Raw genomic sequence first — 18,162 nt, 5'->3', positions numbered from 1 at the left:
CTTAATTATCCACAATAATTCACACTTGAAGGTTGAAGTATGCTTTAATTCAAATTAGTTACAGTTGATTTGCTTTTATTGAAATTGCATAAAATACTGCACATAGTGTAGTGCTATTTCACTCAATTAAAAATAATTAAATGTTAATGTAGCTGCTTAACCAGTGATTTTTCTCTTGATTGCTTTTGTATTTTGGCAAATCACTGGAATGCTACTTTAGTAGAACCCTTCTCACATGCCTTTTGTTATTGCATTAAACGTGTTAATGTCTTGGAATCTTGCTTGAGTTAAAAAGGCAGCTGAAATAATGAGATTTTGCTAACATACAGATTTATAGAGTAGTCAAATTTGATTACTATATATCCTGTTTATGAGAAGTGAGAGTTTCCATTTACTCGTGAAGTACTGAAATTGTACAATTTGGATTTTTTTGGACTGCCTTACAAGGAACTTGGAGTTTTAAGCTGCAGTTCACTGCCCAGATTTATATCTTTTGAATGTTATTTTAATGTCCTGCCTACTTTCAGGTAAAAAGAATGAATGCCATATGGCAACTTAATCATTAGATTTTATAATGTTTTACAATGCATTGAGGTACCATGGGATTAATTTCTGGCAAACATGGAACGCTTCTGGAAAATAAGCTTGTCACTAAATCGAACACTTAGCATATTGAAGTGAAGTGCTATCCTAAAGGAATTATCTCAATTCCTTCTTATAGTCAATGGATTCAGTCAAGGCTGCTTGTTCTTTCCATTAGGTGAGCCATACTCATACTCCTTACTCTAATGGTACTAGACCTTTAGAATGAGCATCAGGTCCCTCCTTACCTGATGGAAGAGTTAATGACACTTAAGAAATAAAAATGCTGCAGATAAAATTCCTTCTAGATGCCCAAATACTAGGCGTACAAAAGTAAGCTAGTCACCTAAGAACCTGTCCATCAAACCAGAGGGACAGACAATTCCTAGGTGCCATCCTGTCATTCCATTCTACTTCTCATTACTGGGAACAGCCCAAGATGTAGCCTTGCAGTAGATGAATAACTACCTCTGAAAGCTAAGATTATTTGAAGTTGATTACCCTATAAGATTCCATTCCTTCAGTACTTGTAATTTCTTCACCCTTGAATCCCTCTCATTGCAACAGACACTAAAGAAATACACAAATCAATGCTAGTTAGTTGCTATAAGAAATGGGTGGGAAAATAGCTCTTTGGATTTTTTTCCCGTTTCTTATGCTTCATTTTAAAATGAAAAAAATATAATTTTATTTTGCTTGTTATTCACTCATATACCTTAGGACAGAAAGAAAAGCAGAATCTCTTGATATCTGTTACTAGTAAATGTGGGTAATGACACTGCTGTTGAATGTCTGATGTCACGTTGATATTCTCCATAGAAGGCCATGTTTATGCTATTCTGCTATGCCTTTGTTCTAGGAAGTGCACACTAAAACAAAGTAATCTCAGTGCTGTGGAATAAATTTTTTGTAATTGATCTGATTTGTGCCAAATATGTGAATTGATTTAGTAAAACATCTGTAGAGTATTTCCTTGTTCACTTTTAAATAGATTTAAGCAGATTTTTCTTGTAAGCAACAATTCCAGAGTGAGTTTTGTTTTTAAACTTCAGCTATAAAATGCAGTATTTACTGAACTACAGCGTAGCATCATGTTCCTACTGGGTGACCAAAACTACAAATGGAACATATCCTGATATATTTTCTGTCAGAAAGTGGCATATGTAAAGCAAGGAAAAGCACAGGCTGGTATTTCATTAAGTATCTGTGAAGTCTTTAAAGCTGGTTTACATCACAGAATATGTTATTTACATTATAGTGCAAGAGGCTTTTTAAGCTGATGAATTTTGGTAGAGATTCAGGTATTTCAAGGGACTCACAAAGTGAGATCTGACTCACTGGTTTCAAAGTATTTTTTTTGTTTGTTTTTGTTTTGTTTTGTTTCTCTGCCTTACACCTTTTACATAAATTTAGAGCAGAGTCTAAAATACCACCAAATATAAGTGGTGGGTTTAAATTCTGATGTGGTGCAAGCATAAAAATATACAAAGTAGAACACAGTGACTGCAGACTAACCAGACTCAGTGGATTATTTACCTTACCCAGCTCTAGGAACCATATTGAAATGTCTATACATATCCTAGTACTATCAGTCACTGAAGAGAAAAAGGTCTTTTACCTTCCCTACAGCAGTGTGCTTCTCTCCATCTCTAGGGAGAAAGACTACACAGCCATGTCTGCAAACTAAGAGCTTCAGCCATGTGGCTATGTTCAACTGCATGAATCTCGGCCAATGTATTCAAGCCCTGATGGAGCTGTCAGTGCAAATATTATACTAGCTGCTAGTTCAGATTCCAAGCAACTCTGCAAGTGCCTGGGGGAAATTATGGGTATTCACACAGTTAGATTTATAAAATTGATGCATATCAGGTTGTGTCCTTCCAGCAAAGAGTCTAGCAGGCATACTCCTTGCAAATGAATTGTGATGTAGGAAAACAGAGTTATCTTATAAAAACAGACTGATTGAATAATAAAGTTCAGAATGTTACTGTTCTGCATTCAATACATTGCAGAGCACCTTAACCTGTACAACGCTAATGGCCTTCCACTTTCATCTCTGTAGCCCTTCACTTTTAACATTACAGCCTGCCTTTCGGTTTGTGACCTCATGTCTATGTATCAAAAGGCTGCAGAGTATAAATATTGTTTAAAAGGGATCTCATTCTCAGTTTTACACCCACATTGCATTGGAGGATTCTGAAGAGACAGTTACATCTATTATATCGGGTTTTTCAGGAAACAATTGTCACTTAGATTAGACAATAAGTAGACTGAAAAAATAGTCATTCAGATAGCCACTAAACATATATTTATATAAACAGATATATAAAATTAAACATATCACACAGAATATTTAGATGCATGCTTGCTAACTGTTAGGGTTGTGGGAAAATATAAAAATGAGAATCTACTTGATTTTCCTTTTACTCCTGACAAAGTAATTATATTTTCCTGCTTAATATAATTTTATCCAATTCAATCAAAAATAAATGCTGGGTTAGAATTAAGTTTGCTCCATTTATATAGGAAGAGTCGTCTACTGAATCAGTCCTCCCTAAATGTAAAGTTCCTCATATAATCTTAGAGGTCGTTAGAGGGAGAGCCTGTCTACAAAAATGAGTGTACCAAAGTTTAAATGATGAGTTTTTTCACTGGAAACTTTAAGAGGCACTTCACATAAGACACATTGATGCCAAAGTTAACTGATTTAGGTCACTTCCCCTCCACCAATTTTTTAGGAAAAATTAAACAGGGTGAATTTAAAGAAGAAGAAAGGAGGATTTTTGAGGGCACAATTCTTATCATACATACCTGTTATTGCAGGCACCAGTGATGAGTCGATATTTATTAGCTAAGCAATTGTTTGGACATTTTGGTGGCAATATATAAGGAAGACATCCAGAAATATTAGCAATCCTAGTGAGCAGATCAGCTGATAAAAGATCTGAAAGGAAGAACCCAGACAAGCAATTTGTTGTATGCGATGTAGCTGCTACAGTAGAAAAGGCATTATTGTCAGCTGCAACTACAGCATTCTCTCTCTTCTTCCTAGGAAAGAGCACTTAGTGAGAAGTGTTGCAAGAGGCTGCCTCAGGTACTTAGGGGAAGAGCTGGTTTTATTATCTGATGCACAGAGAACAAGAAAGTAGTCCAGCAATAGCTGAGGGCTGAGATTGACCTGCCCTTTTGTGTCTTCCTTTGACCTGCTCTCTGCTTCCTTGTTTCCCTGTGTTGTAATCCTTTGCTTGGCTGGTCCCTGTGCTTACAACAAAGGTGTAAAAAATGCCATTTAAAACCAAAAGTGTATACCAACAAAGAAAAATGTGGGACTGGAAAATGAAGAACTTTAAAGACGTTGTAGCTGACTATCGAATTCAGTGTTGAGTGGAAGAGGATCATAATTATTAGCTGGAATTTGAAAGCTAGGTAAATTCAGGTACTGATATAACAGTAGACAGCATGTCATTAATATATTTGTAATATGATCCAAGATGCGTCTCCCAGTGAGCACCTGATGATGAGGGACAAAGTCACAGTGTTGTGTAAACCCCAGAGAGCTGGCACCCTCTCTCACTCCACATATTTAAACACATGTATGGCCAGTTGGAGGTGGATATACATGTGAAATAGGAGCAAACTGCTTTAGTGGAAGGTGCCTCTGTCCATGACAGGGGGATTGGAACTAGGTGTTCTTTAAGATCCCTTCCAACCCAAAACATTGTATGATTCTATGAATATCCTTCCTGAACTCAGAGAACTGTTGACATTTAAACTGGTTGTAACCATCAGATGCTGGAAGAAAGTGGTAGAGGTAACATATAACTCTTGCCCTTGTCTACCCACTGGCTGATGCAGGTCACTCAGTCCTACTACTTATTCGTTCTGTCCATTCAACTCTGAACTAAGCTGCTTTAGTTCATTAATCAAAATTTTCATTAATCAAATTTAAGTCAGAAAAGCAAAAAATACAAAAAGGATCAAGAGTCAAATCAGCTTGAAAAATGTTCTGCTGAGCAGTTAGAAACTGAGCAAGGTCAGGGAGAGAGCAGAGAGCGCAGAGGCTGTTAGACTGGCTACCTTGTCATTATGTACTAGTCATTGGTTTCGAATTTGTAGATACAGCTTGTTAGTTCAGGTTGAAAATTATACCCAGTTATCTTTGCTGCCTAGGTATTGACTAGTGTTTTCTTTAAAGTCAAGTAAGTTCTTTAATCCATGTCAAACTATTGTGTTGTGGCACACAGACTCTACAGTGTCTATTTACGTTCCATTAATGTTGCTACAGCTTTAAAAATTGACAAGAGTTTTGTGCACTTCTGCAGTTTAGAAATTTAATTTCTTTTTAAATTACATAGCACAAAATTTATCATATCTCGGTATGTGTATAAATATATGCACACACATGATATAGATATACTTTTAGTTCTACAAATGTCCTATCACTTTAGTAAGCCAGATGTTTCTGCATGGAAACAAATTAACTGTGGAGCTTTATGTTTGTCTACAGAACTCTAATCTTGAAAAAAATGTCATGTTATAATATTATGATAGAACATTTCATGTAAGTGACAGTATTAAATTATGGAAGAAAATAGTCCATATTTCTGAACTTTTGAGCCTTCCAGACACCAGACAGACATCTTGAAATTCATCTCTAATTAACAGCAAGAATTTTACTTTACTTAGACAATTATCCAGTGTTGAACTTTCTGGACTATCTCTCTTTCCCTATCTAACCAGCTAAAGTGGAAATAAATGTCTAACAGCAATGCATTATAAAATTAGTTTTGGAAAGAAGAACGTATTTTCTTAAAGAGGAATATGCATAAGGCAATCAGTGCATACAGGAAGTGTGTTTGAAAGTGCCAATGCCATAAAGTGATAGAAGATCAAACACTAAACAAAAGTGCTGGGGAAGATTTCACTGTAAACAAGAAGCTCGTAACACTGATGATATGCAAGCTGCTTTATAGTTAATACAAATATACAGTCTTGAGTTCACAGGATGCCAATAGTGTGGTGCTGCTCTCCTCAACTATAGGAACACCACCCACACTCCAGCAAAGAAAACTGTAAACCAGTGACTATGTGAGGTGTTTTTAAGAACAAAAGTAAGAGCTTCCTGGCCTCAGAGTGACAATAGGTATGTATTACTGCCAGAGGTAAAATAAAAGTGAAGTTATTAACTCAACTTTAATCTAGAACATAGGATTCAAGAAATCAACAGGGGCAGGGGGAAGGGGATAGGGTGTTGTGCACCAATATACTATATTTACCAGTTTGATGCAATGAACGTTTGTGCTTCTGGTAAACTTTTTGTTTCAGCACCTTCATTGACATTTCCATTTGTTCAGCTGCTTGGGAAATATCTTGACTCTCTTGCTCAGGAAATTTTGAGAAAGCCAGAAGCAAGGTAGGGGTTGCTATTCCACTTCCTTGGATTTTTCTATATTTGAGATAAAATACAGAAGGTTTTGCAACTTCTTAGCACTTTACAATTTTTTCATAGCTTTTTTTGTCTGTGTTGGATATGTTGCAAGTTAAGGTATATTTTGATTGAAGGGTACACTGGGAAACCAAAGAGGAAGACTACTTTGTGATCTTGATCTGCAAGGAAAATTCAGAAAGTGTCCTTCCATTGGACACACACAACTTAACAAAGGTTAACTTTGTGTGAAGCCTTTAGGATTAGACAGAAACTGCTGGGATGAACAGAGCTTGTAGCTGGGAAGACTGTGCAGGACAGTCCCAATAGACGGCTCCCTACTCACTGTTTTGAGTAGGCTTTGCTTTCACGTGACATTTAATACCAATGACCATCTCAATCACTGGAGGCAGATTTGCAAATGCCTTAGCACCCAGGAGTCAAGTAACTGGCTCACAGCTAGTTAGATGCTATCTGCAGTTTATGGTAGAGACTTGTCTTCTCAGAGACTGTCCAAGCATCTGCCTGGCTCTGACTACTTATATATGGGGTTTCAGCAATTAATTTAGTAGGGCTTAATGAGACAGTTATATGGCTATATATTTTAGTTACAGTCTGGCCTTGCCTCTAACTTCAAGGAGTTCAGGTTTGATGAGATAACTTCTGTAACATAATGTTAACCACTTGAACATATGAAAACTCATTTTCCTGTGAGGGGAGCCAGACACTGCAACAGGATGCCCAGGGAGGTAGTGGAGTCTCCACTGTTGGAGACATTCAAAGCCCAAATGGACAGTGTGTTGAGCAACCTGCCATAGTTGATCCTGCTTTGAACACAGCACTGGCCTAGGTGGTCTTCAGAACTCTCAACTGTTCTGTGGTTCACTGATAGTTTTTTTTTTGTTTGGTTTTTTTGTTTTGTTTTGTTTTGTTTTGTTTTGTTTTTTTGCTCAGCATGGGCTGCCTTACCACTCTGGTTTTTCTGGCTATGCAATTTTCATGAAAATGTGCTGTCATATTCACTGCTGTCATATTCTTGTGCTGAAAACACAAGAAAATTTTAAAGTGGAATCAACAGTTTTGATTTGGGCAAAGCAGTTAAATTTCTGTTTGCAAAATTGGAAATCTGCTTACATAAAAGGTATTAAGTAAAAAAAATACACTCAAAAGGTTTTTCTAGATGTTTAATTTGTCCTTAATTGATACAAAAGAGATTTAACATGTTTATTTATTCCTTACAAAGAAACTATTCCATTTTTTGAAGACCAAAGTAACTAGGAAAAAGAACTACCTTGCTCTTCAGCACTGTGGTTTTCAGGTCTTTTATAGAAAATAAAGAATTTGTCAGGGAACCTGGAGTATTAAAAGTCCCGAACTGTGTCCCATTTAAAAAGAATAGAAAGATGAGGTAACTAAATGCAAGAACTCAAGTTCAATACTTTAATATCTGCATGGGGATAATATTAGTCAAGCATCATGTAAAAAAACTTACATGAACAGACAAACATCTCCATACAAATGAGTTAAATGAAAACATTTGTACAAATTATCTAGGAGGTAAAAATCAAAAATAACCCATAAAATAAACCCAAAACCTAACCCCCAAACTGAATGACCATCATATTTAAGGGTAAGATGTGTTCAGTTATGAGATATTTCATATCTTTAATCTCACAGGCCATGTAAGATTATTACAGCAGTCATTACTTTATCACATTTCCTGCCCATTGTACCCCCTGCCCTTATTCAATGTATGCATGCTAGTCCCTTCCTCTTACCCATACTCCTAAAGCTGAACGTTGTGTAAGTTGCAACAAACTGTCTCAGTATTTAGTAATGCAGAAATAGCCTCCTAAAGCTAGTAGAATGACCCACGATATTATCATTATTAGGAAAATGAAGTCATTTATTATGAGTATTTTATACAAGTTTAAGCATATAAATCCTAGTGTGGACTGTGTTGTGGTCCTAGGCAGTGCCTAGTGACAAGACCAGAGTCAATGGGCACAAACTGAAACATAGGAGGTGGTGTCTGAACATCAGGAAACACATTACATTTTTACTGAGAGGGTGACTCAGCACTGGCACAGGTTGCCCAGAAAGTTGTGGAGTCTCTCCTTGGAGATACTCAGAAGCTGTGTGGTCCTGGAGAACTGGCTCTAGGTGGCCCTGCTTGATCAGTGGGTTTAGACCTCCAGGGATCCCTTCTAACCTTACCCTACTGTAAATCTGCAACTGTTATAAAGGTTTTTAAAGGGAACCCAATAATAGGACTTCTGAGTACCAATGTTCTTTAGAGTCTGTATATCTACATACACTGTATTTCAAAGGAAGCTTAAGAGTCTGGTGATTCATTTGGGGTGAGTTTTATTCCTAATAAAATTTAAAATCCTAATTGAAACAATCATCATTTATCATTTATCTTTAGCATCTTTTATCATTTATCATCTGTAAGATATTGACCAAATAATTGTCCCAATATACTGTGAGATAAATAAACATCAGTATCTCCATTTAGTATATGAGGCAGCTGAGCCACTATGAAGTTGAGACTTGTGGTTTTAAATTTAAATGTCTCAGGGTTGTCACCGACAATGAAACCATAACAAAATGAAAATGACCTCAGTCTCTACATATAGAGCGGTCACAGTTCTTGACAGGTTCTGTCCATATACACAGTCATCTCTCACAGAGCTCTGCAAATCATGACTCATTTTCAAATCACAGGGATAAGTCCTTTAGGAAAATCGGAGAAAAAGCATGATAATTGAGCCCTCTAAAACTTAGCTGATGTATTCCAGTTTCTGGGGAAGAAATTAATTCTGTATAGTAGAAATCTAGTCAGAGCTACATAGAAAGTGATTGAAAGAGATCACTCTCATAGCAACTCCAACACAAAGGAGCTTTCCCTAAGTTGTTACCTACCCACAGTCTAAGATAAATGTTTAGTTTCCTTTCCCCTATCAGTTCATTACATCTGTTTTAGATGGAACGGGAAATACAAAATTCTTTAACAGTCCAATTTAAGGCAATAGGGTTTAGACAATAAAGCCATAGGAACTGTTCCCATCTCACTCTGCCCTGGAAAAAAAAAAGAATGTTCAAAAATATGTAATGTCCATAACATTATATTTTTTGAGTCACATGTTAAAGGAATGTGATATGCTATTTAGATTAGAAACACATTCCTATTTATTTTTATGTTTCTTATTTTTTCTCACATTTTAAGAGAGCAATTTATATGGTGATAATGTACAAGGTTATATTGGATCAGATGATCAGTGACATAATCATAGAATCATAGAATGATTTGTGTTGGAAGAGATCTTAAAGATCATCTAGGTCTAAACCTCCTGCCATGGGCAGGGACACCTTCCACTTGATCAGATATCTCAAAGGTAATGGGTGCAGTGAATCTGTGATGATATGTTTTCTCAAAGAAACAGAAAGATGACATCATTTCTGTTATTAAAACTTTTTGCATAAATAGATTCCTTATTTTTTTTTTACCTGTTCATTTCATAATGTGTAGCATAATCCACCAGACTAGAACCCTTTTGGGTAGCCTCAGTAATGCAGTTATCTTCAATTTCTTCTTAACAGGGAAAAAAAATGAAAAGAAATATGAATATTTTAAGCAAGAGTGTATTTATTAAAATATTTACAATTAGAGGATATGCAGGTCTCTAATATTAAGGTGCAATTTTGCCCCTTTAAAACCATCTCTTTATTTTAGTCTTCTTGAAATTAATGTTGTGGTTTCTTACCCTTCTGAAAGGTAAGGTAGGGATAGTAAATCAATTCTTTCATAATTTATAAAGCTTGAAGAGTAGGATTTCCTCTCTGTTTCTATAAGTATAAATCCAGTTATGGACATGTTATATGGTACCAAACATAATAGGTCCAGCTGAAACACATGTTCTCTGTAAGCAATTATGCTCAATAGGCTTCATATGTATTTTTCATTAATCTGTCCTTGGATTGATAGGACAAATCTGAGCCTCCCTCAGAGATAATGTGAGCTAGTCTGAGACACATGAAGGATCCAAGTACATATGCAGGCATAATTAAAAAACTTTAGGACTTCTAGAATTGGACCAATGCATGAAAGTCCTATTCTCATTTCTTCACTATAATTGATGGAAAGATACATGTGAACCTAATAATATTGCAGCTGTACTACTTTGTTTGCTATCATGAAACTTGGTTTATTCCTCTTTTGTACATATAACTTTATGTTAAAAGAATCAGTCACATTTAAAGTCTAGGGGTTTAATTCCCACTTGTATTTTGTAGGATGGCCCATTTTTTCTTAGAAAGTGAATAATAAAAAATAATAACAATAATTTATGTACAATTGTTCACCATGTCTGTACAGTGTAATTTTAGGTGAACATATTTTATCTGTAGTTCATACTGTACTATTTCTGTGATCAATTTGTAATCTTTGCTAGGGAAAATTATACTCCACTCTCCTAAAGATCTCAGTATCTAAGTACAGCAGTAGTTATTTCTCTTTTTCACTTATACATGATAAAATATTCAGATGATGTATATTATCATTCAGATTTCTGCTATATCTGAATGCTTATGTTATAAAACAAGTCTGATCTTTATAGGCAATACAACAAGTAATTATTTTTAATATTTAATCTATCATGTTTATTAATTACTTTTAGGGAGTTATCTCTAAGAAATATAATATCCTTAAAGTACTGTTCATTATGTGATATTGGTTTCTACTCTGATCTAAAAGAGAAGATCTTCTTGCTATACTTGAATTCCATTGTCTCTCCCTATTCTGCTGAGAAGTATGATTTTAGTACCAACACAGTGTTTTCAAAAATGTGGTTCTTGTAGTAATAAACATCATTTTGTACTGCTCCCATCACACTAAAAGACACTTACTCTAAAAAGAATAATATGCAGTTCATCTTTCTATTTATTTACAGTCCATGTATATTCATGTATGGGGCCTTCTAGAAACTTAAGTGAACACATAAAACGGAGGGAGAGGGACTTCTTATATGAACAGATAGTGACAGGACAAGAGACAATGATTTTGAATTGATCGAGGGCAGGTTGAGATTAGATATTAGGAAGAAATGCTTTACTTAAAGGGATTTAGGAGAATATAAAGTTTGAAAATCCTGTTTCTTTACTATCTCTGCCCTAATTCCATGTAAAATCAGTCTCTGCACATTTCTTTTAAAATTCAGTCTAGTATCTTCCTACATTTCTAGTTTACAAGACCTAACTTATTTAGATTGAACAGATGCAAATAAAACTGCTGTGATGCTAAAAATGACAAGACTGTATTGTTTGAACATAGGGACTATTGCTGTCTGAGATGCTCTAAAATCCACAGGGTGCCCACAGCAAATGGACCCACAGGAGATATGCACCCTTGTGGGCCAGCAGGAGTGTGCCAGGTGGGACTTCCTATGGCAACAGCCTCTAGCTCAGGATGACTAAAGGTAATGATTAACAAATGAATCTGTCAATCATGTTTGCAAATGTATCATCTGATGTATGAATATCAATAAGAAAGTAAAATCACTCCTAGTCAAAGAATAAGTGAGATACGTTGCACATACAAAGTTTTATTTTGCGAGTTTATGAAGATGCATTTTAAAAGAAAACACCCATGGAATAATTCTCACAGAAGCCAGATAGTGTATCTTGAACACAAAAAGAGAATAAGCTATACTGCCTTTGCTAAACTGTCTCCAGTGCCAGTGTATTTTCAGCAGTCAACAAAAGAAAATGACATTTATTTTTACTGTTACTTACCAAAGATGGCATCTTTGCCTATCTGAAGGAAAGAAAAGAAAAGAGCTGTGAAGGCTGTAGCTGCTGAAAATCCCAAAATAATGAAAACTTTCATCTACAAGAAATAAGACATAATTGTTGACAAAATATATATCTTCATCTTCTGATTATAAGCCATATTATAAATAATTTCCTGGATAAGGCAAATTTTACTTTAAGATCAGCTTTATAGCCACATTTGACTATGTTTCAGAAGTTCAAAGTAACTCTCAAAATAAATTCTCAAAGTAATTCTCAAAATATGAGCAGGACTTAACCTACATATTAGAAATTCATCAATATTTTACCACAATTCATTCTGAACTTCTCTGTGCACTACCATTGATTTTATTGTAAATTAGTGATTACATGTAAGATCATGAAATGGTCAAATTACTAATAACATCACTCCAGACCCCTCTAGGCTCCTATCCATTTGTAACTGTGGTATTGAAGCAGCAGAACAAATATGCTCACATGGCTAAGGTGAGCTGCGTTCTCTGTTTCAATGCACTGGTTCTCTGGCAGTTATTCCAGCAGTGAAACTATATGAACTATCCAAGAGGTAACATTTTTCACATGCACTATGTTGATTAGAGATTGAAAGATTTAAAATATTTTTTGCTCTATATCCTATCAACATTTGAAAAAATAGTAATAAATCAAGTCTGAAAATTCAAGGAAACTATATTGCCCATAGAAACTCAATGTGAAAGCACCCCTTCTTTTTACATTTCATGAATTAATATGATTAATTTCTTTTAGAAAATGGCAAGCAAAAGTTTTATTGTCTGACCTTTTGTGTGCTGAGGAGATTATCTTCCGCAGTTCTGTACTTTATCGATGGCAGTAACTTTTCTGAAATGTAAAAGCCAAGTACTTTCCAGGGACTCAGCTTATGCTATCAGCTTTATGCACTGGTACTCACTCAAGCTTTAACAGTGTAAATGATTTCAAAATCTTTTTGGCCACAGTATGTTCCCACAAAGCAGAAACTGACGTTAATACTTGACTTGTTTATTTTTTCCTGCTGGGAACAAAGAGTCACCTATGTAGTCTGTTCTTATATCAGAGTAATGTTTCTGAAAATTAGAAGAAAAAATGCTCATACTAAATATACATGTATATATATACACACACACATATATATATGTTGCCATGTTATGGAGTAAAAAAAAAACTCTGGGTATATTTTTCACTAGTTCCTTTTGTCAACATATTTGACAGCAAAAGGAATTTTGCATCCTATTTTATGCATTCTGTAATTGGTGCTTTACCAAAATGAGCATTTTAGTTACAGATGATAACACCCAGGCTGCCCGCCAACTTCCAGCACTTTTTATTTTGTTTTCTTCTCTGGCATAATTATTTCACATTTCTGAGCCTAGATATTTTTCTTGAGTTACACTTTTCAACCCTATTTCTTCTTCTGAAGTCAGTAGTTTGACCTTTAGAATCTAACTGGCTGGGGTTTTTTCTATTTCCTATACAGGCAGAGAGATCAAAATTGGATCTGGAATCAGATTGAGGATTTCCTCATTTAATCTTTGCTGGTCTCAACAGGGAGATCACAAGGTGGAGCCAAAGATCAGTGTTTTGATCTCTGCCATACGTGATAAGTTGATTAGGAGTTGGGTAGTAGGGAATATCCTGGAGCCTGTGGCTGTGGTATATGATGGTGAAAGAAAACCTACAAGCATGTGAACTGACTGTAGGAGAAACTCCAGGTTGTTCTTACCACAGTTCAGGAATATCATCCTTAACCTGTTCAGTGCAAAGGTGAGTGGACATGATTGAGAAGTAAGCACAGAACAAAGGGAAACAGACCTCTAGCGGAAAGTTAGGTTTATGCTCCTTGGCTGGGGGATTTAAGATTGCAGACATGAAGTCAAACTTTCAATACTCTTTAATTTACATTCCAAATTGTAAATCTTCTAAGAATATGTTTCCTTACATAAGAAAGCATAAAGTAGATCGACTTCTCCCGAGAGAAAAGCAATGAGAAAAGCAGATCCGTTACAAACACCTAATAGAACAAGGAGCTCTCACCTATATTCTTTCGTAAGTACCACAGGTTTAATTTCTGAGAGATAAGAGACTTTCTGAAAGTGAAAAACACGTTTGATTTTCTTTGCAGTTTCACAGTAAAAAAATCAAAGCTTCCCCATTTGGTTCAAAAAGAGCATACCTACATCAAGGTTTGTTTAAATATGGATCTCAGCTTTTGCATGTTGGTTGCAGTTGAAATATTAGTCAACAGTTGGTTTCAAATGGTTATAGGCAGTAAATTGGTCTGTGATGAGAAAACTGAATGGAAACATTTATTTTGTGATTTTCTGATTTTAAGAGTATGAACGCTTAACTCCCTGCTGAGCTGCAAATAGAGTTTTGGTTAAAACATGTGGGAAAGCTTAATTACATGGGACTGACACAGACAGATACAGTTGTATTCTTATTCTTTCTGGAGGTCATTCATAATCCTGTTATTGAAATTTGCTGAAAGACAGTTAAGAGGATAAAGTTTACTGGCTCAGGAACAGCCTTAATTTTCTTAGTCCAAGATTCATATATTATCTACATGTGAATGCAGAAAATTTCAGTGAATATCTTTCTGAATGTACCCCCTTTGTCCCAGATTGTGTCTGAGCTGCCTGTCTTAAGCCATTCTTTGGAACTGCACAGATCAATGACAGTCTAAACATGGAGTAAAGACCAGTATAAAATAGTCCTTATGCTAAACAGCACTCCTCGGAAAAGCAGCAGTGAACCTTAACAGTTAACCAAATGAATATTAGTAAGCTTTAAATTAAATAACTCATTCAATTTGTTGTATTCCCAATATTTAAGTCTGCACATGAAGAGTAGTACTGTATCTGTGTTTTTAAAAATTAAAGACCTATAAAATAAACCTTTGTGTTGATGATAATAAGAAAATTCTGTTCAAGGAAATACTCCAAAGCAATAGAATTTCACACTACTCACACATACGAACTTCTGTAGACCTACTATGGTGTTTAAAAAATTACCCCATACTTATGTAATCACAACTGATGTTGCGAACACAGGAAACAGACACAATTCTATAGCCTCAGAACAACTTACATATGCGCTGTAAGAGCCTGCAGCCCTATCAGGCTCTGTGAGGCATCATCAGGTCTTTAAAGCATTGGATTAGAACAAGAGACCTCTGACATATATCTGTGCAGCTGCAGGAGCTATTTTTGCTAGAAGATTACACTATTTTGTAGTATTTAGTGGCAATCCTGGGCTCTAGCAAGGCATGAAGGACACTCTGTTGATATGGATGTCTAATCTATAACAGACAAATTAGTTTCTGATCTCTTCTGACTTTTAAAGTTCTAAGACCACTCTTGCAAGAGAAGAGCCAAAAAGTGCATATAACTGCACAATACTTGAACAGAAGCAATTTTGCTGAAGTTCCAGCTTAACAACATGCAAACAACAGAAATAAGCCTTATTTTAAGCAAAATAAGCAAAATGTCACAAGTCAAAAAATGAAAAAAAAAAAGGTTAAAGAAAAGTACTTTAGTAGAAGAGATCAGTTGAGCTGGGTTTCACTGATATCATGACTTCCAGTTACTATAAATACTTAGTTTTTTCTGGAATTAATTTCATTTTATTAAAAACTTTTTTTTTTTTGCTATTATTGTCTTTAGATAGAGAAGACCTTGCAGAGGTCTCTCAAGGTAGAAATGGGATGAAGAGGGTGAAAAAGTAATGATAATTCACTGTCTATTCTAGTAAAGAAAGGTCAGTAGGTTTCAAGTAGAAAACAAACCAAAAAGGACAGTTATTTAGACAACAGATGAAATAGCTTGTACATATGCTAAAAAAAAAATAATATGAGTTCATAGGAATGTCCTGACAATTTTAGGGATTAAACATATCTTAAGGCCTAGGAAATACAAGATTTACAACAGGGACCCCATGAATCACAAATTAACTAGGGCTGGAATTTTTCTTGTCCTCTTTTTTTTTTAGAGGCTTCTCCCAACACTAACTATTAGGGGTTTTTTAGTCAAATGCAAAATAGAATGCTAAATGGATTTTAGGACTAATTTTTATGCCTGACGCGTAGACTTGAAGTTTGACCCAGCTCTCTTAAACTAAATGGTAAATAATAGATGAAAAAATACTTTTATAATTAGTGGCTAAGTAGTTCTACAGTAAAGAATAGTTCTGATATTATTCCAGTCTTTGTACAGCATACTTTTTTTTTGGGTGGGGGAGAGCTATCTGTCTTTCTATACATATATTTATTTTATCTCATTGATGTAAAATAATTAACCAGTAGTTAAAAAGATCAGGAATTGAACTGAAACAGGCCAGTAAATAATTAAATGGCTGGCTGTAGTAATTAACAGTATCTAAATTAGTGGTAAATACTATAAGTAAAAAAAGAGTTTTTGGATCTTTACTCCCACAATAAGTAGGTTTGAAGAAGGAATAAGCAGATTGCTGATCTGGTAGAATGTGATGGTCTGTAGTTGAATAAACTTTTTATCCATCCAGATGACTCTGTGCCTGCTTTTCCAAATGTCATCCTTGTTTTCTAAAACAGTATCTCTGCCTTTGCAGATTAGTTATGGTCTCACCCTGAAGAGAAGATGTCCCAGGCCGGTGGAATGCATCTCATATTCTTATCCTATTATTTTTCTTATTTTTCTTATAGGCAACTCAGGAATAGTACATGGATGTTGCCAGATCATGTAAAGGAAATTGGAAAGGTGAAAGCTCAGCTAGAACTCAATCTGACTACAACCGTGAAAGACAATAAATAGTGTTTTTGTAAAGACATTAACAACAAAATGATGGAAAGGAAAACCTCCATCCTTTTCTGTATGTGGGGGAAATATTTTAAGAAGGATGAAGAAAAGGCTGAGATATTTAATGCTTTCTTTGCCTCAGTCTTCAACAGAAGAGCAACTAGCCCCTGAGCTTGTAGACAGGGACAGGGAGCAGAACAGACCCTCTGCAATCCAGGGGGAAGTAGTTAGTGACCTGCTGAACCATTTAGACACTCACAAATCTATGTGATTGGATGAGATCCAACTGAGGGTCCTGAGGGAGCTGGTGGAGGAGTTTGCCAAGCCACTTTCCATCATTTATCATCAGTTCTGGTTAAACAGGGAGGTCCCAGAGGACTGAGAGTTAGACAATGTGGCTACAAGAAGGGTCAGAAGGAGGATCTGGGGAACTACAGGCCTGTCAGCCTGACCTTGGTGCCAGGGAAAGTTGAGGAACAGATCATCTTGAGTGTGATCACAGAGGACAAACAGGACAACCAGTGGATCAGGCCCAACGAGCATGTGCTGAGGAAAGGCAGGTCCTGCCTGACCAACCTGATCTCCTTCTGTGACAGGATAACTCCTGTAGTGGATGAGGAAAAGGCTGTACATGAGTTCTACTTGGACTTCAGTAAAGTCTTTGATACTGTCTCTCACATCATTCTCCTGTAAAAGCTGGCAGCCCATGGCTTGGACAAGTGCATCCTTTTCTGGGTTAAAAACTGTCTAGGTTGCTGGGCCCAGAGAGTGGTGGTGAGTGGTGCTGCATCCAGCTGGCACCTGGTTGCTAGTGGGGTTCCCCAGGGCTCAGTACTGGGACCAGTCCTGTTTAATACCTTTATCGACCTCAGTAAATTCATAAATGACACCAATCTGGGGAGGGGGAAAGTGTTGATCTGCTGAAGGGTAAGAAGGCTCTGCAGAGGGACCTGGACAGTCTGCATCGATGGGCTGAGGCCAAAAGTGTGAGGTTCAACAAGGCCAAGTGCTGGGTCCCACACTTGGGTCACAGCAACCCCATGCAGAGCTACAGACTTTGGGAAGAGTGTCTGGAAAGCTGCCCAGTGAAAAAGGACCTGGGAGTGTTGGTTGACAGCAGCTGAACATGAGCCAGCAGTGTGCCTAGGTGGCCAAGAAGGGCGATGAAGCTGATGAAGTTTGTGGAGCACAAGTCATAAGAAGAGTGGCTGAGGAGCTGAGTTTGTTTAGCCTGGAGAAAAGGAGGTTCAGGGGAGTCCTTATGGCTCTCTATAACTGCCTGAAACGAGGTGGTAGCAAGGTGGAAGTTGGCCTCTTTTCCCAGGCAACTAGCAGCAGTACAAGAGAACAAAGCCTCCAGTTGTGCCAGGGGAGGTTCTGGTTGGACAACAGAAAGACTTTCTTCACAGAAAATGTTGTCAAGCATTGGAATGGGCTTTCCAGGGAGGAGGTGGAGTTACTGCCCCTGGAAGTGTTTGTGAAATGACCAGATGTGGCATCAGTTAAACTATGGTTTAGTTGATAGTGGTGTTCCGTCAACTGTTGGACTCAGTGACC

The 18,162-nt window shown here is 36.4% G+C and overlaps 1 protein-coding gene across 1 annotated transcript in view; it reads right to left on the bottom strand.

The window, feature by feature from the left end:
* The window catches only part of TPO (thyroid peroxidase), a 36,582-nt gene extending 24,688 nt beyond the window's left edge, over nucleotides 1-11,894 (bottom strand). The window contains exons 1-4 of the mRNA XM_050315725.1: nucleotides 11,801-11,894; nucleotides 9,518-9,602; nucleotides 5,859-6,028; nucleotides 3,394-3,526 (exon numbers count right to left, since the gene is read on the bottom strand). Of these exons, the coding sequence (XP_050171682.1) occupies nucleotides 3,394-3,526; nucleotides 5,859-6,028; nucleotides 9,518-9,602; nucleotides 11,801-11,894 (482 nt within the window). The remainder of the gene's footprint in view (nucleotides 1-3,393; nucleotides 3,527-5,858; nucleotides 6,029-9,517; nucleotides 9,603-11,800) is intronic.
* Between the last annotated feature and the right edge of the window lie 6,268 nt (nucleotides 11,895-18,162).

The sequence above is a fragment of the Myiozetetes cayanensis genome, unplaced genomic scaffold, assembly GCF_022539395.1.
Source record: "Myiozetetes cayanensis isolate MyiCay16 unplaced genomic scaffold, myiCay2020 scf2-11, whole genome shotgun sequence".
Lineage (NCBI taxonomy): Eukaryota > Metazoa > Chordata > Aves > Passeriformes > Tyrannidae > Myiozetetes > Myiozetetes cayanensis.
The sequence above is the reverse complement of the archived record's forward strand: the minus strand, read 5'-3'. Positions and strand labels throughout refer to the sequence as shown.